General features: G+C 39.9%; 1 protein-coding gene across 9 annotated transcripts in view; it reads right to left on the reverse strand.

Annotated features, from left to right (window-relative positions):
* Nucleotides 1–1,504: 1,504 nt before the first annotated feature.
* NUP98 (nucleoporin 98 and 96 precursor) overlaps nt 1,505–21,634 on the reverse strand; it is a 120,444-nt gene continuing 100,314 nt past the window's right edge. For all 9 annotated transcript variants that reach the window (XM_032359519.1, XM_032359521.1, XM_032359518.1 and 6 more), the window contains 6 exons: nt 20,816–20,958; nt 15,058–15,279; nt 10,895–11,136; nt 7,149–7,303; nt 2,930–3,041; nt 1,505–2,802 (listed from right to left, as the gene is read on the reverse strand). In XM_032359519.1, the coding sequence (XP_032215410.1) occupies nt 2,585–2,802; nt 2,930–3,041; nt 7,149–7,303; nt 10,895–11,136; nt 15,058–15,279; nt 20,816–20,958 (1,092 nt within the window). In that variant the 3' untranslated portion in view covers nt 1,505–2,584. The remainder of the gene's footprint in view (nt 2,803–2,929; nt 3,042–7,148; nt 7,304–10,894; nt 11,137–15,057; nt 15,280–20,815; nt 20,959–21,634) is intronic.

Genomic DNA, 21,634 nt, shown 5'->3' on the forward strand with positions numbered 1-21,634 from the left:
GATAAGTTCTCTATAGATTTTGGATACTAGCCCTTTATCTGATATGTTATTTGCAAATATCTTCTCCCATTCTGTCAGCTGTCCTGTTTTTATATTTCTGAGAAACTTAAATTTTTTTTTATTTCAATGGAATTTTGAAATATAAAAGAGCTTCTTTTTTTTTTTTTTTAAAGATTTTATTTATTTATTTGATAGACAGAGATCACAAGTAGGCAGAGAGGCAGGCAGAGAGAGAGAGAGAGGAGGAAGCAGACTCTCACTGAGCAGAGAGCCCGATGCGGGGCTTGATCCCAGGACCCTGAGATCATAACCTGCGCTGAAAGCAGAGGCTTAACGCTCTGAGCCACCCAGGCACCCCTAAAAGAGCTTCTTTATCATTAACTTTGAACTGTAACTCTCTGATGTAACACAGCTATGATAAACATTTGACTTATATACATATATGTATATGTATATGCATACACATATATATGAAACACTTATCATAAAAGGAAATACTGCCTGTATGCACAATTCTTAGCACTTCTAAAGTGCTTTCTATAGCACACTCTCTTTCTATAAAACACCTCTCATAAGGTAACCACAACCACAACCACAGCAATACTCTGTGACTCAGGTTCACAGTAATGGAGAGAGATTCCCAGGAGTTACCCTTGTCCTTCGAAGTCTAAATTATAGCCCCAGATCCACCCTGCTTTATCTCCAAATTCCTCCATGTCCCAGTGTCTATGGCCTAATCCTAACTGGAATTTGCTCACCCCATCAGCTTAACAGGAAAAAAAAAAAAAAAAAATCCAAATAGTACACATCAGACTTATTTGCTCCCTCTGGAAAACAACTGTGTTTAGCAGCAAATATCTACGATCATCATCCCCTTTACACAATGGAAAATGAAATTAAAAGTGAAGTATGACTCAAGTTAAAAAAAAAAAACAAAAAACTGCCAGGATGGAATAGCCAAGCTTTGAATCCCAAGTACATTCCTAAGGGCAATGAGACTTTTCCCATATCCCCCACTGGGAAGCCAAACATAAATATATACTTATACATGTATTTATATAAATATAAGCAGTCAGGGGCACCTGGATGGCTTGGTTGATAAAGTGTCTGCCTTCAGCTCAGGTCATGATCCCAGGGTTCTGGAACCGAGCCCTGCACTGGGCTCCCTGCTCAGTGGGGAGTCTGCTTCTCCCTCTCCCTCGGCTGCTCACCCTCTTTTGACCTCTCTCTCAAATAAGTGGATAAAATCTTAAAAAAAATATAAGCAGTCAGGATTAACTAATAATCTCAACCCCCTCACCCTAAATTTGCCCTAACTTTGATTGTTCTTTCTTTAACCCATGGCCCATCTCCCTTCAGACTGTAAATCAACCAAGGCCACTGTAAAGATCCTTGGAATAAGGCTCAAAAAAAAAACACAAAGGGAAAGCCAATAGCAGGAATGATATAAACATTTTATTTTTTTTAAGAAAGTAGCTTCAGAAAAAGAGGAAAATAATCTAGATCATTTATTTATATATATATATACTTTTTAATAAAAACCTTTACATAATCTTCATGCATAAAGACCCAGAGGTGGCCATGTTGTTTATGACAGCTCTGAATTCCAGCTGTCGCGGGCCTTTACCTGGGACTCCCCATTGCTGACAGCAGTGTAGCGAAGGCCCTCCTCTTGCCTGTAAAGCCCAGCTCCCTGCCTGCCTCAGTACGGTTTTATGTTCTGGAACTATAGACGATGGGTAGGAAATGCTTTGGGCTAGAATAGGAAGGACAGGGAGGACTACCCAACCTGCCGTATTTTATTCAAACTCTTCAGGCAAATCTAGACAGGAAGCCTAGCAAGATGACTGAAAACCAGGGACCAAATTGAGTTCTGGAGTTTCCCAGGGACATGGTGTCTGTGACCAAGAGTTCCTGCACATGGTAGTAGCACAAGTCTGATGTCCATGGAACATTCAAGGCAGGAACAAACAAGCCTTAAAGATCCATCCCTCCATGGCAGGCACTCACTTCTACCCTAAATGAGTCAGAAAGACTCTGTTCTGTTTCCTAACTCAGTCCAACCCTCTTTTGACTCTAAAACAGTGTTAACTCATCAGCCCACTTAAGAGACAAATTTTCTTTCCTTCTGTGGATAGTTTATCTGTTAAGGAAGGACAATCTTTGATCAACATCTGTCCTATTACAAAAGGGTTAAGGTAGGAGTAGGGTAGCAGGGTGGCATGGTGGGTCACAAGATCCAGAACAACTGAGAGTGGAAAGGATTCCCTGGTTCTCTGGGGGCAATTCTGCGAAAGGTATTTTATTGACCATTTTTTTTAAAAGGGGGGGGGGGGAAGAATGCTCTTAAAGATGGTAAAAAAGAGACTTGGTTCCTTTTTTGGGTTCTAAAAGCCCTTATGCTTTGTTCAGTATTAACAAAAGCTCTGAACAAATGGTGGATGCTGCTTGGGGCAGCAGGAAAAGAGGATGGATTCCATAGCCAAATAAGAGAATGGCTAATAGTGCCAATCAACTCAATGCAGGGGATCGCTGTGTGGTGAGTGTGAATAAGCATGTGAGTGTGGTGGGAGGAACCTGGGGTTCACTGGCTCCCAACAGTCAATTCTCGCAGGTAGGACTGTGTGAGGCCACGCAGTTCCTCCAAGGCATAGTCCTCAGGCATGGGGAGCTGGCCAACATGGGGAGCCAAGAGGCCCAAAGGGACTCGCTGAGGGTCTGGTGTCGAGTCGGAGGTTGTTTCAGGTGCGCGCTGAAGGCTCCATACCACCCGCAGCAGGTTGGCTGCACGTTTGGCCATGTCTGGAGAGAAAAAATGAAGTGAGCATCAAGGACAAGGGCTGGTAAGGGTGTGCATCGGGGCAGAGGTATAGCAATCATGAAGACAGGAAGCAAACAGGCAGGAAGCAGGCAGAGAGTGGAGGCTTACCAGACTGGGCCAGGAGATCCTTGGCATTGTAACACTGCATCTGCTGTATGCGATTGCACAGAGAGATCACTTTGGCGTGTAACTGCTCAAGTTCGTAAACTGAGCAATCCACCTACAAAGAAGCAGAGAAAAAAGTTAAATCAAGAAGAGCTCCCATCACCCGAATTCCAACCACAGACTGACTATGCAAAACTCTGAAACAACAGAAAAAACCCAGGAGGCTGCGTGGCAGTGTCATGTCACCACTATCCAGCCTGATCACTGAGAACAAAGCACAACCTCAACAATTATTCACAAGAGGAAGTAACAGGGTATACCAAAGCCTTGAACTGGTTAAGTCTTGAAATCAGCATTAATAAACCACGTAACTAGCAAGCCTTAATATGGTCTCAAAAATCTAGATAAATCTGGACTCAGATTATATTAGTTAAGAGTAGAGAGCAACACAGAAGTGGAGCCCAAACTAGCCTGGAATTTAGGTATCCTAGCTCTACATTCACAACCCTTCCTAAAATAATGCAGGTCCTATTCTCACTGTATGTCCTCTCTTTTGTGTTGCTATCTACTCCCATGGCCCCAATTATTATTATTATTTTAAATTAATTTATTTGAGAGAGGAAGAAAGAGAGTGCACGTGCAAACAGGGGGAGGGATAGGAAGAGTGAAAGGCAGAGAACCGCAAGCAGACTTCGTGCTGAGTGTGGACCTCAATTTGAGACTTGATTCCATGACCCCGAGATCACAGCCTGAGCTGAAAACAAGAGTTGGATGCTTAACCTACTGAGCCACTCAGGTGCCCCACCTATGGCTCCAATTATAATCAATATGCTGATGATTCCTAAATCTTTAGCCTAATATTCCAATCTTCCATTCTCCTTTCCAGACCCATTGCCCTAGCACAGGATACCATTACTTCTTAATTGAAAAAATCTTAAGAGCTGGATCATGATCTTCAGTGTCATCCCTATTACATCCTTTTCCCTACCATATGGTAGCCACAGTGATGTTTCTAAAAATCATTTAAAAATTTCTGAAAGTTTATTTATTTATTAAATTAATCTCTACCCCCACCATGGGCTTGAACTCACAATCCCAAGATCAACAGTCACATGCTCTTCTGAGTTGGCCAGAAACCTGTATCTTTATTCTTTACTTACATTCTGAATACTTTCCAGCAGCATCTTATTCCTGCTTGTCTCACATATGACTCTTGGTTGGCTCCCCTTCTCTCAAACTCTTCAAGTAAACCACCCTACTTGCTAAGTATCCTATCACCTCCTCCTTCTCTAAATGCTCATCCAACCCTTCCACAAAGCACCTTTCTCACTGAATCTACTTTAGGGAGGGCTTTGCAGAATCTACCCGTTAGTGCCTCTACAAGTATTTTTTTAAAAGGATTGGCTGATTGATTGATATGACGGGGGTGGTGGTGGTGGTGGTGATGTGCAAAAGCAGAGGTAGCAGGAGAGGGACAATCAGGCTTCCCACTAAGCAGGGAGCCTGATCTGGGGCTCAACTCAGGACCTTGGGATCATGAACTGAGCCAAAGACAGATGCTCAACTGACTGAGCCACCCAGGTGCCCCAGCCTCTTGCAAGTATTTTTTTTTTGTCCACAAGAAATCAGCCTTTAACTGGACCTTTAAGGGTGGTAAATACGATGAGGTCTTTGCTCTCAGGAAACTCATGAAAAATAAAGAGATGATCAGGTAGAGATAAACCTTGAAGAATCACAAGCCGTGCAGATCATTTAAACAAGGTGATATGGCAGAAAAACTGGAAGGCTATTTCAGATTGGGGGATCGGGAAAGTCTTTTCTGAAGAAAGTCATATCTTTGAGGGGACCTGACCAAGGCTAGAGGGACAAGCTTTCTAGGCAAAGAGAACAGCTAAAACTGCAAGATGGGAATGCAAAGAAAATTTAGATGGCTAAAACGCAGAGTTCAAAGAGGAGAAGAGAAGAAGATAAAACTGGAGAGGTTTTATACACCACAGGATCAAAACTGGAGGTCCTCAGAATTCATAGTCTATGAACTTGGACTGGGAAAAATAATATTTATTTTTGCTGACTTTTTACTACATATTAGCATTTAATTATTAATGCAGATTTTAAGAAATAACAGAGACTTTGTGATCAATAGACATCACAGCTATTTTCATATTACATTACAACTGTTAGTGATTTTTAAATATAGTACTTCACCAAAGTTAGAGTAGTTAGGGGATCCACTGCTGGGCTTGTTAAATTTAAGATGTTAAACCACTTATTCCTGTAAGTTCTTAATAGTTTGACAATGTATTTTAACATAGCTAGTTTCTTTTGTAATTCCATGAATTTAAATTTTATGCATTAAAGCACATTAGACAGCCATCCATGGGCTTCACCAGACTGTCAAGGAGGTCCACAGCAAAAAAGGTAAGAATTACTGATGCAGATTTATAAGAGTTGCTAAGGAGCACTTTATCCTAAGTGAAATGAGAAGCTCCTGGAAGGTTATAGATGAGAGTCAGATAATATGACTTGGGTTCAGAAAGATCACTCTGGCTGCTGCATGGAAATAAACTGTAAAGGAACAAGTGCAGAAGCAGGGAGACCAATTAGGTGTCTACTATAACAGTCCAGGTGAGAGATTCTGTGACTTTACTACACCCACACGACTCCCCTCTCCACTCTACCCTCCAATACTACCTTATTAAAAGTTTCCTGGAGGGGTGCCTGGGTGGCTTAGTTGGTTGGGTGACTGACTCCTGATTTCCGTTCAGGTCATGATCTCAGGGTTGTGGGACTGAGCCCCATGTCAGCAAGGAGTCTGCTGGAGATTCTCTCTCCTCTGTACCTCCCTCACTCATTCACTCAATAAATAAATAAGCAAATAAATAAATAAAATCTTTAAAAAAACCTAAACTGTTTTTTAAAGTATACTTTAAAAATTTGACCACTCTGTCAGATATCTATGGTAATCTGTGTTCCTCCCCTCCTTTTCAGAGGAAACAAAGAGAGGTTAACTTATTTGCTTATAAACTAAGCAAATAAAGGCTATGAAGTTGTAAAATAACCTTATTTTATACCAAATAAAGGTTAAACCACATAAAGGTTATTTGTTTAAGGTCATATCACAGCTAGTGAGTGAGGGAACCATGAACTGAACCTAACCATTTGGCTTCAGAACTTGATTCTTAGCCTTTATACTCTATTGCCTTTAATCTTAAAGTAGATCTCCCCAAAAGGAGCTCATGATAACTTGGGAGACAGATGTGGATAAGTAACTATAATAGAGTTGGTAAACAAGTGTACCAAGTGCTTTGGCAGTGAAAAAAGAAAATGCAATTAACATTTCTTATGGGAAAAGGAGAACAAAATAGAGCTTATAGCAATTTGATCTTAAAGGATGAGTGTGTGTGTTAGGAGTGAAATACAACCAGCTTTGTTGGAAACACCATGAGTAATTTAGTGTGATGAGAGCAGAGCAGGCTGGCAACTGGAATGTGGGGTAACACTAGGAAGAAGGCATGAGTGACAGGTAAAAGCCTCTATGTGGGCTTGAAATCTATGGTTAAGAGTCTGGTCTTTGGGTGTTGGGCCTCTGCCTTCGGCTTGGGTCATGATCCCAGGGTCCTGGGATCGAGCCCCGCATCAGGCTCTCTGCTCGGCGGGGAGCCTGCTTCTCTCTCTCTCTCTCTGCCTACTTGTGATTTCTCTGTTCTCTGTCAAATAAATAAATAAGAGAGCTTAAAAAAAAAAAAAGAGAAAGTCTGGTCTTTGCGCTATAAGCAACAGAGGCCTATCTTATGACTACTGAAACAGACGCTAATACATTTTGATAAAGACCTTAAAAAACTCTAATACTTGCAATTTTAAAAACATAACAAATGACATGTGAGACAATAACTACCCTCACCAAATCTTTGACCTTACTACCTCTCTCATCCCTGAGCTTTTCACTCAAAGGAGGACTGCACAAGGGGAGCAGACTATAGGTGGACAAACCTCAGGAACGTATACTGTACATACTATTTGGTAATAAGCACAAAACAAAGAAGATTTTTTACATTTTGATACAGTGTCATAGTGGCTACAGCAAATCAGCCCTATCAAAATATCCCGCCCGCACTGACAGTTCCATCTCTGCTAATGAGGTTGCTCAGACATTCTGAGGTCCCTGTGCCTTTAAGGGCCAGGGAAAAGGAAAACCAAGCAATAGTTTAAGGAATTCAGGTACCTGCTGTATCTGGTGAAGCATCTCAATGATCTGAATATAGTCCAAGTAAACAAGCCCAGATGTTTCCCAGTCCTGGATTAGGCTGCTGCGCTCTGGAGGTGCCAGGTCTTCCAAGAACCCCTTCAGGTAGTCATAGTTCTCATTAATGATGGCATCTGAAGAAACAAAATATTAAAGCACTCTGTCTACACAAATATATGGTTCTCAAAAGTACCATGGAGGACATGGCAGCGATCCAAGAGAGGAAGGAAGGGGAAATACATATACATACACATATGTATGTATAATGAATATTTCACCTTCGTGACTTATTTCATAACTGTAAGTTTGTACCTTTTGACTCCCTTCACTCATTTTGCCAACCTCTACCCCACACCTCTGGCAACCACCCATCTGTTCTCTGTATCTCTGAGCCATTTTTATTTTTTTAAAGATCCCACATACAAGTGAGGTCATACGTTATTTGTCTTTCTCTGACTTATTCCACTTAGCATAATGCTGTCATCCGTATTGTTGCAAATGGTTAGGATTTCATTCTTCTCTATCGCTGAATAATATTTCGTTGTACATGTATACTATGCATACACACAGAGAACATTGCCTTTATCCATTCACCACTGATTTTGTTTCCCTATCTTTGCTATTTAAATAAAGTTACAGTGAACATGAGGGTGCATATTTCTTTTCGAGTTGTGTTTTTTTCTTTGGATAATTACCCAGAAATGGAATAGATTGTATTCCTTTGGCTAGATCCTATGGGTAATTCTAGTTTTAGTTTTTTGAAGAATCTCCATATTATTTTCCATAGTGGCCGTACCATTTATATGCCCACCAACAGTGCACAGGCTTCCCTTTTCTCCACATCCTCACCAACCTTCTTATTTCTTATCTTTATGACAATAGCAATTCTAACAGAGATCATGTGACATTTCTAGTGCCTTTGTTTTGCATTTCTGATTAGTGGTGCAGAGCATCATTTCATTGTAACCATTGGCCATCTCCTTATGTCTTCTTTAGAAAAATGTCCACTCAGATTCCCTGCCTAATTTTTTTTTTTTAAAGATTTTATTTATTTATTTGACAGACAGAGATCACAAGTAGGCAGAGAGGCAGGCAGAGAAAGAGGAGGAAGCAGGCTCCCTGCTGAGCAGAGAGCCCGATGTGGGGCTCAGTCCCAGCACCCCGGGATCATGACCTGAGCCAAAGGCAGAGGCTTTAACCCACTGAGCCACCCAGGCGCCCCCCTGCCTAATTTTTTAAACAGATTTTTTTTTTTTTTTTGCTATTTTTATGAGTTCTTTAAATATTTTGGATGTTCCCTATAACATCCAAAACTTTGACAGGAATTACATTGAATCTGCAGATTGTTTTAGGTAGTAAGGACATTTTAACATTAATTCTTCTAATCCAAAATGTCAGATAAATGATTTACAAACATCTTCTGCCATTCCTAGGTGTCTTTTCATTTTGTTGATGGTTTCTCTTGGAGCTGTGCAGAAATCTTGTTAATTTGATGTAGTCCCATTTGTTTATTTCTTCTTTTGTTGCCCCTGATTTTGGTGTCCCATGCAAAAAAAAAAAATCATCACCAAGATGGATTTCAAGGAACTTACTGCCTATGACTATGTTTTCTTCTAGTTTTATGCTTTCCGGTCTTATAGTTTAAGCCTTTTTAAAAAGATTTTATTTATTTGACAGAGAGAGACAGCAGGAGTGGCAGGCGGCAGGTGAGAAACAATCATGTTCGATCTCAGGACCCCAGGATCATAACCTGAGCCAGAGGCAGATGATTAACTGACTGAACCACCCAAGTATGTGGCAGTTTAAGCCTTTAGCCATTTTGAATTATTTTTTGTACACGGAATTCAATAGTGGTCCAGTTTAATTCTTTTGCATGTGCTGTCCACCCTTCCCAAAACCACTTACTGAAGAGACTGTATACTCTTGGTCCCTCTGTCATAAAATTAATTGACCACATATGTGTGGGTTTATTTCTGGGCTCTCTATTCTGTTCCAAAGATTTAGGTGTCTGTTTTCGGGCCTATACCATACTGTTTTACTATAGCTTTGTAATTGAGTTTGAAATCAGAGAGTTTAATGTCTCCAGCTTTGTTGTTCTTTCTCAAGATCACTTTGGCTATGGAAGGTCTTTTGTGGTTCCACACAAATTTTAGAGTCGTTTGTTTTATCTCTGAAAAATGCCGTTGGTATTTTGACAGGAATGACACTGAATGTGTAGATTGTTTTAGGTATAGTAAGGACATTTTAACATTAATTCTTCCAATCCACAAGCATGGAATATCTTCCCATTTCTTCCTATCTTTAATTTCTTTGATCAATGTCATAGTTTTCAGGATATAGGTCTTTGACCTCGTTGGTTAAATTCATTCCTAGGTACTTTATTCTTTTTGATGCAACTGAAAATGGTACTGTTTTCTTAGTTCCTCTTTCTGATCATTCATATTAGTGTACAGAAATGCAACAGATTTCTATATATTGATTTTGTATCCTATAATTTACTGAATTCATTTATTCTAACAGTTTTTTGGTAGAGTCTTCAGGGTTTTCTGCATATACTACCATGTCATTGGCAAATAGTGACAGTTTTCTTTCTTTCCAGTTTGGATGCTTCCTACTTCTTTTTCTTCCCTAACTGTTCTGGTTAGGATTTCCAACACTATGTTGAATAAAAGTGGTGAAAATGGGAACCCTTCCTTGCCCTCTTCCTGATCTTAGAGGAAAAGCTGAAAGCTTGTCACCACTGAGTATGTTAGCTATGGGCGTGTCATATACAGCCTTTATTATTGAGGTATGTTCCTCATATACCAACTAGTTTTATCATAAATGGATGTTGAATTTACCAAATGCTTTTTCTGCATCTGGTGATACGATTTTTACCCTTCATCTTGTTAATGTGGTGTATCACACTGATCTGTATATGTTAAACCACCCCTGTTATAAATCCCATTTGATCATGGTGTATAATCCTTTTACTGTATTGCTGAATTCAGTTTGCTAATAATTCGCTGAGAATTTTTGCATCTATGTTCACCAGGGACATTGGTCTATACTTTCCTTTTCTTATGGTATCCTTGTCTGTATTTGCTAGGGGTGATGCTGGTCTTAATAAAATGAGTCTGGAAATGTTCTACCCTCTTCTATTTTTTGGAAGAGCTTGAGGAGGACTGGTATTAATTCTTTGAATTCTTGGTAGAATTCACTAGTGAAGCCATCTGGACCTAGACTTTTATTTGTAGGGAGTTTATTTCTAATTCAATCTGCTTTACTACTAATTGGTTTCCTCAGATTTTCTATTTCTTCATGATTCAGTCTTAGAGGCCATATATTTCTAAGAATTTATCCAATTCTTCTAGGTTGTCCAATCTGTTGGTATATGTGTTCAAAGTAGTCTCTAATGATCCTTTGTATCTCTGTGGTATCAGTTATAATGTATCTTTTTTAATCTTGGTAAACAAAATTTCCTAAATATACAAAGAGTTTAACATAATTCATGTATATCAAGCATATCCGTATGGTAGAGTAACAACCTGTCATCCCCTGCCCCTCTTGCCCCTCATCCAAGCCAAATTTCTTCTGCACAGAGAACTTCTGCAAAGTGTAATCTGATTCAAGACTGCAAAGTCCCATACAGAACATCATCCCTGGCCTGACTGATTATGGGGTTCAGAGGTTGGAAGAATTTGGGGAGATTCCAGGAGACACAGGCCCTCATCTGAAGCACTCACCAGAAGCTAAGTGCTTGATGATGAATTTGTGGCAGCGGTTCCAGTGTCCAGCTTTAAATAAATAGAGGGCCTCCAGGTGCTTGTCAGATTCCATGTGTGCTCGCACTGCTTTGGCCTCATTAATCCATTCAGCAGGCACACAAAGCTTTTGGGTCAGGAAAGTCTCCTTAGCCCAAGACTCAGGGGTTTCTAATAGTTGACAGTGCCGGGTAAGCAGCTCTCGAACCGCCTTCTCACGTATGCTGTAGGAAGAAAAACAATGCTGAATAAATCCTATCCTCACTGATGGAGAAGGGCGCCTCAGACAGGACAGAATGACCCCTGAGATAGTCTCTCAAACTGTAGGCCTTAACATTTAGTGGACCACTTCAAAGTACATTTAAAAAAAAAAAAAAAGAAAGAAAGAAAAAGGCCAGATTAGCATTTATTTGCTTAATGAAATGGAAGTATCAAAGCACGTCATACTTTCACAATGAAAAAATAGTGAGAACTAATACTCAAGGGAATGTTGTCCAGTGCTAAGAAAAGGCTTTCCCTTTCTTTTTTTTTTTTTTTTAAAGATTTTATTTATTTATCTGACAGAGAGAGATCACAAGTAGGCAGAGAGGCAGGCAGAGAGAGAGAGAGAGAGAGAGAGGAGGAAGCAGGTTCCCTGCTGAGCAGAGAGCCTGATGCGGAACTCGATCCCAGGACCCTGAGATCATGACCTTTGCCGAAGGCAGCAGCTTAACCCACTGAGCCACCCAGGCGCCCAAGGCTTTCCCTTTCTTATCTTTATTTTCTTCCTGGTAACAGGAGATCAAGGACCAGATAGCAGAATCCTATCTTCCAGAGAGTAGTTAGTTCTTCAGAGTTCACTTCCAACCTCCTCTCTTCCTTTTCTCCCATATGGTCAGTACAAGTAAATGAAGTACTTTTTAAAGGAAGGGCTCTTCCAGGTCCCTGTTTGCTTTTTTTCCCCTTCAAAACTGTCAGCTTTCATAATTCATCTTCTCTCTGCCTCTAGATTTAGGTTACCCTCAATCTTTTTGGTCTCAAGGCCCCTTGAGGAGACCCCTTTTCTTTTCTTTTTTTTTAAGAAGATTTTATTTAGGGCCACCTGGGTGGCTCAGTCGTTAAGCGTCTGCCTTTGGCTCAGGTCATGACCCCAGGCTTCTGGGATCGAGCCCCGCATAGGGCTCCCTGCTCAGCAGGAAGCCTGCTTCTCCCTCTCCCACTTCTCGCACTTGTGTTCCCTCTCTCGCTCTGTCAAATAAATAAAACCTTAAAAAAAAAAAAAAAGATTTTATTTATTTGACAAAGAGAGAACAGTGAGAGAGGGAACACATGCAGGAGAGAAGAGGGAGGAAGTTTCCCACTGAGCAGGGAGCCTGATGCGGGGTTTGATCCGAGGACCCCAGGATCATGACCTGAGCCAAAGGTGGACCCTTAAAGACTGGGCCACCCAGGAACCCCTCGAACGTTTCCTTTTCTATCTGGATCAATGGACCAGCCATTTATTTGTTAATTTTTTCTTTTAAAAGATGTTATATATTTCAGACAGAGAGAATGAAAGACAGCTGGGAGGGGAGGAAGGAGGGAATAGGCAGAAGGAGAGAGAGAGAATCTCAAGCCGCATGGCGTGAAATACAGGGTTCAACCCCACTACCCTGAGATCATGACCTGAGCTGAAATCAAGAGATACTCAGGAAACTTAGCCACCCAGGTGCCACAAAGAACCAGATTTATCTGTTTTTATTTATTTATTTGAGAGATCGAGAATGAACGTGCTTGCAAGAGAACACAAGCAGGGAAATTAGCAAAGAGAGAGGGAGGAGCAGGGAGTCTGACATGGGGCTCCATCCCAGGACCCTGGGATCATGACCTGAGCTGAAGACAGAGGTTTAACTGACTGAGCCACCTAGGCGCCCCCTACAAAGGTCCAGATTTAAATATCAAATCAAAACTGGTCTCCTCATTTTAGAATCTTTTCTGAACACCTTTTTCAAGGCTTTCCATGGACCACACCCCCCAATCTCAGCTGCTTCATTTCTAAAATTCTTTAATGGGGGTGGCTGGCTGGGTCATTAAGAACATCGACTCTTCATCTCAGGATCCTGAGTTCCAGCCCCATGCTGAAGCGTAGAGTTGACATAAATAAATAAACAAAATAAATTTAAAAATTCATTTTAAAAAACCCTTTATCAGGAAAGAGGATTTGCTTTCCTAGAGCCTACTCTTAAATCACCAATTATCTTATTTTACCATGTGAAATTCCCCATGAATTTGTTTAAATAAAGGAAAGTATGAAGTAATTTTGCTTCCTCATAAAGAAGAGAAGAAATTCCTTAACGGGAAGGCTGTGCTAGATGCTTTATACTTTTACTCCCTTAAAAAAACAAAAAACCCCAAAACACCCCACAAACTTTAAAAAAATATTTTATTTATCTATCTATCTATCTATCTATCTATCTATTTATTTATTTATTTTAGAGAGAAAGAGAAATCTGGGAGAGGGGCCGGGGAGGGGAGGGAGAGAGACATAATCTCAAGCAGACTGTGCTGAGCACAGAGCCCCACATGGGCCTTGATCTTAAAATCCTGTGATCATGACCTGAGCTAAAACCAAGAGTCAGATGCTTAACCTACCAAGACACCCATGAACCCCTTAAACAATTTTTTTTATTAATTAATCTCAATGCCCAATGTGGGGCTCAAACTCACAATCCCAAAATCAAGTCACACACTCCACCAACTGAGCCAGTCAGGCACCCCTCCCTCACCTCCTTTAATCCCACAACCACCTTTGACTAGGTAGGGATTAATATTATGATTTTAAAGATAAAAAGGGAGTATTTTTGGGGCGCCTGGGTGGCTCAGTTATCAAGTGGCCGCCTTTGGCTCTGGTCATGATTCCAGGATCCTGGGATCGAGCCCTGCTTCGGGCTCCCTGCTCAGCGGGGAGCCTGCTTCTCCCTCACCCACTCCCCCTGCTTGTGTTCCCTCTCTCACTGTCTGTCAAATAAATACAATCTCAAAAAGAAATAAAAAAACACAGATCTTTAAAAAAAGAGAGAGAAAGAGAGAGAGAGAGTGTAACTTTAACTAAAAATCAAAAGTGAGTAAGCTTTACTCCAAGTCCAAGTGAGTACACGATGGATCTAGAATTGAGGGAGGTCTGACTACAAAACTGAACTTTCCACACTATGTAACTTGACAGACAGTGCAACATAATGATTAAGAGCACAGACTCTGAGGGTGTTGAGTTGGAAGACTCTGCCATTTACTGTGACCTTGAGCAAAATACCCTACTTAAGTCTCTCTGTGCCTTAGGTTGCACATCTATTAAACAGATATTTTAAGAGTGCTTATACATTCATTATGAGCATTAATTGAGTTGATTACTTACAAATGAGTTGTAAAGCATTTACAACCGAGTATAATTTATGTAAAAGTACTATATGACAAAGTACTATATAAATGTTTTTGTTATTAGTGTAATACCATGCTACTACCATTAACAAAAAAGAAACAATCTCCAACTTTATCTCATTCACACCATGGAGAAAAGCCTCTTCTAAGATAAAGAACAATAATATTAGACATCTAAGCAAGAATATACTGGTAAATACAATACTATCAAACTTGAGGGGCAGATGTGGGTGGATGGCAAGAGAAGGCTAGAGAGGGAGAAAGTCAGCAGACAGAAAAAGCAGGGGCCCTCCCTGACTACTCATTACATCATTCCAGAGCCGCTGAGGCAGCTCAGCAAACACTGTTTCTGCATAATTCCTGAACACACCACATTCAAGTGAATCTGTGTCTAAGTTAATGGGATAGCTTCATGTGGACATATCCTTCCTTTTCCTGTTCATTTTTTTCTGTTCCTGGCTAGCATTTTCCCTGATCGCCATAGTGCATAGAGATCTCTTCTCACTTCTCAGACTACTGAGAGGTCTTATGATAGACAGCGTAATTTGGCACTTAACTCAAGGCAGTCTCACTTCCAACTTTTTCACGTGACTATAGAGATAGCTGTGGGCTGAACTCTTAAAGTTTATCACAGGGCTGGACCCAAAAAACATTCTAGATGCTTACTTACTGAATTAAACCCTAGGAGGCTGATACCGTTGGCACTGCCCTGTAGCACTAAATATATAGTGGGTTCAGAGCTTCTTACTCACCTTGAGTTCTCAATGTGCAGGAGGACAAAGATGGCCCACTCCCAGAGCCCCTCACTTTCCAGTTGGCCAGCATAACTCGTCTGTAGTACACCCTCACACTGTTCTGAGAGATGAGTATAGTTAAGAGCCCGCAGCACCTCCCACAAGTGCCAGCTTAGGCGATAGTCCAAAGGATCGGCTGTTATACTTCGGGGCTCCAGCAGCTGGTTGAGATCATAATGTCTACAAAGGAAAATGTACTGAGTTATCATATCAAGGCAGCAGACCATCTGTATTGGATAGATCAACTGTTCTGGTTATGGTTTAGAAGATAACAAAGGCAGGCACCTGAGAACAGAAGCATTACAGACCACATGGTCTCCCTCTGAGACTGTGCTCTATCAGTCTATTTCTAGGTTCAGCCAGATGACAGAGCCTTCTAAAAATGAAGGCACCTCCTCTTCTGTGGTTGTGTGATCTGACAGGTATGCTGGTCAATTTGTCTGGCTTAGATATTTACCATCCTGGTACATGGAATCTTCACAACTCTTAGTCTTCATTCCTTCATTTAACATTTATTTATTTTTTTAATTTTTTTTTATTTGAGAGGGAGCACATGAAAGTGCATCAGCAGGGGAGGGGGAGATGGGGAGGGAGAAGTAGACCTCCCACTGAGCATGGCCTCAATCCCAGAATCCTGAGATTATGACCTGAGCTGAAGTTCAGATGGTTAACCGAAGGAACCACCTAGGCACCATGATAAACCACTTAAAACATATAATTGCATTAGGATCTTTCAAACTGTTCTATTATATGAAGTTGCTAGAGTGAGAATTATCCTGTTTATCTGAACAGCTAACTAGTCTTCACGATGGTTACTTCCTTCTACGGCTTATAATTTCTACCTCTGATTTTGTCTACATGGGCATTATACTTTATATAAGGAAATTCCGGTGCCCTGAGTTTTTAAAGAGTCCCTATACAGACTTCTCTTTCTTTTGCTGGGATCCCAAAGATTTTAATGGTCCTGGACCAGTATATATGTAAAGTTCTTAGCGTGCAATTTCCACATCATAAGATCAGTATAAAGTAAGATCTCACACCTGTAAGTTCTATGGCTTAGATTACCATCCAATAACTTTACCTTTTGAGTGAAGATCCCAGATACTTTATAACTTCCTAATACTTCCCCAAGTAAAGAACAGAAGTTTTCTTGACCAGTGTTGTCAAACTGAACTTTGTGGGATGATGGAAATGTTCTATAACCTGTTCTGACCAACGACAGCCAAAAGCCAGCCACATGTAGCTACTAGACATGTGAAATGGGGGCTACTGTGAATGAGTAACTAAATTAAAAGTCTACTTAAATTAAAACAGCCATATGTGAATAGTAGCTATTATGGTGGACAGTGCAGTTCTAGACTATTTGTATGGGACAGACTGTGGATTTTTTTCAATTTTTAATTTTTTTATTAACATATAATGTATTATTAGCCCCAGAGGTACAGGTCTGTGAATCGCCAGGTTTATACTTCACAGCATTCACCATAGCAGAGTGTGGATTTTATATAAGGATTTAGTCATAACAATTCTACCTTTCATGAAAAGGTACTATCTCCTCTTACTCTGGTTTCTCTATTACTGGCACCTTGAGATACTCCTTTTTCTTCTTTTTTTCACACTAGATAAGCTGACATACAGTAAACATACAGTAAACATACAGTAAACATATTTAGAGTGTACAATTTTCATTAAGTTTTAATATATGTACACACCTGTGAAATTACCACCAAGGTCAAGACAACAAACCAACCTCCAAAAGCTTCCTTATGCCCCTCTATAATCCCTCTCTTCCTGCCCCTCTTTACAGCCACACTTCTCAGGCACATAATGATCTGCTTTCTGTGATTAATCAGTTTGTATTTTCCAGAATTTTAGGTAGATTGGAATCATACACTATAGTTTCTGGGTACTTTTTTTTTTTTTTTTTAATCTCAGTCCTTTCAAAACCAGGTAAAATTATCTTGTGATTCACTGTGTTATCATGTGTATCAACAGTCCATTCCCTTTTATTACTGAGTAGTATTCCATTACATAGATACACCAAAATTTGTTTATCCATTCATCCTTTGATAAAAATTTGGCTTGTTTCCAATTTTGGGCCATTACAAACAGAGGTGTTACAAACACCTGTATTCAGATATATGTCTTCATTCTTTTGGGCAAACACCTAGGAGTGGCATGACTGGATCATATGCATGCAGTATGTCCAACTTGCTTTACTTTCTATTCTGTCAAACTGTTTGCCAAAGTGCCAATACCATTTTATATTTTTCACCAGCAGTGTATGAGAATTCAAGTTGCTCCACATCTATGACACTACTTGGTACAAGACATTTTTCTTTTTTTTAAAAGTAGGTTCCAAGGGCGCCTGGGTGGCTCAGTGGGTTAAGCCGCTGCCTTCGGCTCAGGTCATGATCTCAGGGTCCTGGGATTGAGTCCCGCATCCGGCTCTCTGCTCAGCAGGGAGCCTGCTTCCCTCTCTCTCTCTCTGCCTGCCTCTCCGTCTACTTGTGGTTTCTCTCTGTCAAATAAATAAATAAAATCTTTAAAAAAAAAAAAATTGTTTAAAAGTACGTTCCATGCTGGGAAGAGCTTACACTCATGGCCCTCAGATAAGACCTGAGCTGAGATCAAGAGTTGGAGGCTTAGCTGGCTGAGTCACCCAGGGGCCCCTGGTCTTTTTAATTTCTAGCCCTTCTAATAGGTGGACAGTGGTATCTCATGATGGTTTCAATTTGCATTTCCCTATTGTCTACTGATGCTGGACACTTTTTCTTTTTTTTTTTTAATTTTTCTTTTTTAAAGATTTTATTTATTTATTTGGGGGAGAGAGAGAGAATGAGAGAGAGTGCATGAGAGGGGAGAGGTCAGCGGGAGAAGCAGACTCCCTACCGAGTAGGGAGCCTGATGTGGGACTTGATCCCAGGACTCCAGGATCACGACATGAGCCGAAGGCAGTCACTTAACCATCTTAGCCACCCAGACGCCCAATGCTGGACACTTTTTCATGTGCTTGACATCTAGATCTTCTTTGGTAAAGCAAATGTTTTAATATTTTGCCCATTTCAAAATCTGGGTTGTTTTATTGAGTTTTAAGAGTTCTTTAAATGTTCTGGGCACACCTGGGTGGCTCAGTTAGTTAAGCAACCAACTCCTGATTTCAGCTTAGGTCACGATCTCAGGATTGAGAGATCAAGCCCCACATAAGGCTCCAAACAGCACAGAGTCTGCTTGTTCCTCTCCCACAGCACCCACCCACTTGCACGCCCTTTCTCTTATATAAAAAAAACATTTTTTAAAGGAGTTCTTTATATGTTCTGGATACAAGATCTTTATGAGATGTATGAATTGCAATTATCTTCCCCCAGTCTGTGGCTTGTCTTTTCATTCTCCTAACAGTTTTTCAATTACTAATAATTTTTAATTTTTTTGAAGTCCAGTTCACCAATTTTTTCTTATATAGATTATTTATTTGGTGTCAAAACACCTCTGCCTAACTCACAGTTGCAAAGATCTTCTGGTCTGGTTTTTTCTGTTTGTTTTCTGGGTTAAGTTTGAAATTTAGGTTTCTGATCCATTTTGAACTAGACAAATAATAGAGATAAGCAATTAAACCAAAAGCTAGCTGTAGGTAGACCAATCAAGAAAATAAAAAAGAAAAAGGACATATATCACTAATATCAAGAAGGAGAGAGACATCGTTACAGATCATACAGACATTTAAAAAGGATAATAAGAAAAAAAAAGAATAATAAGGAAAATGTTATGAATAACTTTATGCCAATAAATATGGGATAACTTAGGGAAACAAACTCCTTAGAAGAAGCAAATGATTGAAAGTGATTCAAGAATAGGGGCGCCTGGGGCTCCTGGGTGGCTCAGTGGATTAAAGCCTCTGCCTTCAGCTCAGGTTATGATCTCAGGGTCCTGGGATCGAGCCCCGCATCGGGCTCTCTGCTCAGCAGGGAGCCTGCCCCCCCGACTGCCTGCCTCTCTGCCTACTTGTGATTTCTGTCTGTCAAATAAATAAATTTAAAAAAAAAAAAAAAAAAAAAAAGAATAGGGGCGCCTGGGTGGCTCAGTGGGTTAAAGCCTCTGCCTTCAGTTCAGGTCATGATCCCAGGATCCTGGGATCAAGATCTGCTTCGGGCTCTCTGCTTGGCGGGGAGCCTGCTTCCTCCTCTCTCTCTCTGCCTACTTGTGATCTCTAATAAATTTTTAAAAATCTTTAAAAAAAAAAAAAAGGATTAAAAAAAAGAGATTCAAGAATAGAAAAATCTCAACAGACTAGTTAAGAAATTGATTTTATAGTTCAAAAATGTCAACTGAACTTAAAATGTAAAACCACTTTTCATTTCCTTAGTAAAGAAAATGAAAAAAACAAGCCCTTACATTAGGATAGCTGCAAAAACACATTTAAATAAAGGACTAATATCCAGAATATATAAAGAAATATTGTAACACAACAAGACAACTCTATTAAAAAATGGGCAAAAAAATGTAAACACTTTTGCAAAGGAGATATAGAGACAATGGTAAATAAGCACATGAAAAAATGCTCAATATTGTCAGTCATTAGGGAAATGCAAATTAAAGCACTACTTTAGTTATTTATATTTTATCACAATATAAAACTATTATTATCTAGGGGCAACTGGATGGTTCACTCGATTGAGATTGAGGCCCATGTCCAGCTCCCTACTCAGCAGGGAATATGCTCGTCCCTTTTCCTCTGCCTCTCCACCCCACTTGTTTATGCTCTAATAAAGAAAATCTTAAAAACAAATAAAAACTGTATCATCCTCTACCACAGTTACATACTTAATACTTTAAAATATTTAAGGAACTGAAATGAGATAGGAGTGATTAGTTATGACTGGAAAAAATTCCTTATTGTTTCTGACATGTCCAATAGTTCCAATAAGATAGTTTAAATTTACTGATTGTAATAATAGCATGTGTTCATACATTGCTGTAGGATAAATAAACCACTGTTTATTTAGGATATTTAGGATAAATAAACCACAACACCCCCCCCCACAATGAGATGCTATTATATGCCCACTAAAATGGCAGAATTTAAAAAGCTGACAATACCAAATTTTGAAGAGAATATGGAACACCTAGAGATCTAGGTGGGGATGTAAAATGATATAAACACTTTTGGATATATTTATATCCAAAATATTCATGGCATTTTATTCATCACAGCCAAAATCAAGAAAAACTATCCATCAATAAATGAATAAATTATTCAATTTAAAAAAACCTTCTAATATACATATTAACATGGATAAGTCTCAAAACCATTATGTGAGTGAAAGAAGCCAGACACAAAATTTAACAGAATGATTGTGTAAAATTCTAGAAGAGTGAAATTAATCTACAGTAACAAAAAGTCAGTTAGTTATTTGTCTGGGGGTGGGGACTGATTGCAAAGGGGCATGAGGAAACTTTAGGGGGGTAATGCTATGTTAATTATGAGTTACACTGTATTAAAATGCACACTTCAGTATTTGTAAATTGTATCTTCTTAAAGTTAAACACTTTTTAGATCTCTACCCCTAGATCCAAAGTTCTCTGCATTCAACCACTACAAATTATAATTTGTTAATTTATACAAATTTATGGCAAGTTGGTTTCACATTTAAGGAAAAAACTCAGGAAAGGACTCCCTAGAGCCAAGTAAGCCCTACCATACATGGTTCTGACTCACCTGTCACTGTAGAGTTTTAGAAGGTGAAAGCAGACATCCTGAAGTGGTCTCTGTGAGTTTTCTTCCTCCTTTACCACATAGCCCGAGCCCTCCAGGTATGCAGGAAGTGGGGAGCAGGCATACCTGTCAGCCTCAGAGGAATTCTGAAAGGAAGAATTTGATAAAACAGTCACCAGTTACAAGTGTGTTTCAATAGATATGATCATGTATCAATAACTTAGACATATGTATTAAGAATGATGACATCCTAATGGAATGTGTCAAGGATCTTAAGCTTATTTTGCAGTGACACAGCCAACCTGTCTTCAAGGGACTACCAAAGGCTTTGGATAGCTGTCATTAATCCTCATACTTTCTTGTCATAATTCTTTCTTTTTTTGGGGGGTGGGGTCACAGTTCTTATTATACTCAGGTTTCTTTAGTGTTCTCTTTCTCCTGACAAATGGTATCAAAGGTAGTAACTACAGACAGTAGGAACTGAAGAAATGATGGCTTTTTTTTTTTTTTTTGACAGAGATCACAAATAGGCAGAGAGAGAGAGGGAAGCAGGCTCCCTGCCGAGAAGAGAGTCCGATGTGGGGCTCGATCCCAGCACCCTGGGATCATGACCAGAGCCAAAGGCAGAGGTTTTAACCCACTGAGCCACCCAGCTGCCACCCAGCCATTTAACCCACTATTAATGGCTTCAAAAACATTAATAGTGGCTCTTGCGTGGCTCAGTTGATTAAGCACCAGACTCTTGGTTTTGGCTCAGGTTATGGTCTCAGGATTGTGGAAGTGAGGTGTGAAATCTCTTAGGATTCTCTCTCTCCCTCTGAC

This window comes from Mustela erminea, chromosome 9, assembly GCF_009829155.1.
Source record: "Mustela erminea isolate mMusErm1 chromosome 9, mMusErm1.Pri, whole genome shotgun sequence".
Classification (NCBI taxonomy): Eukaryota; Metazoa; Chordata; class Mammalia; order Carnivora; family Mustelidae; genus Mustela; species Mustela erminea.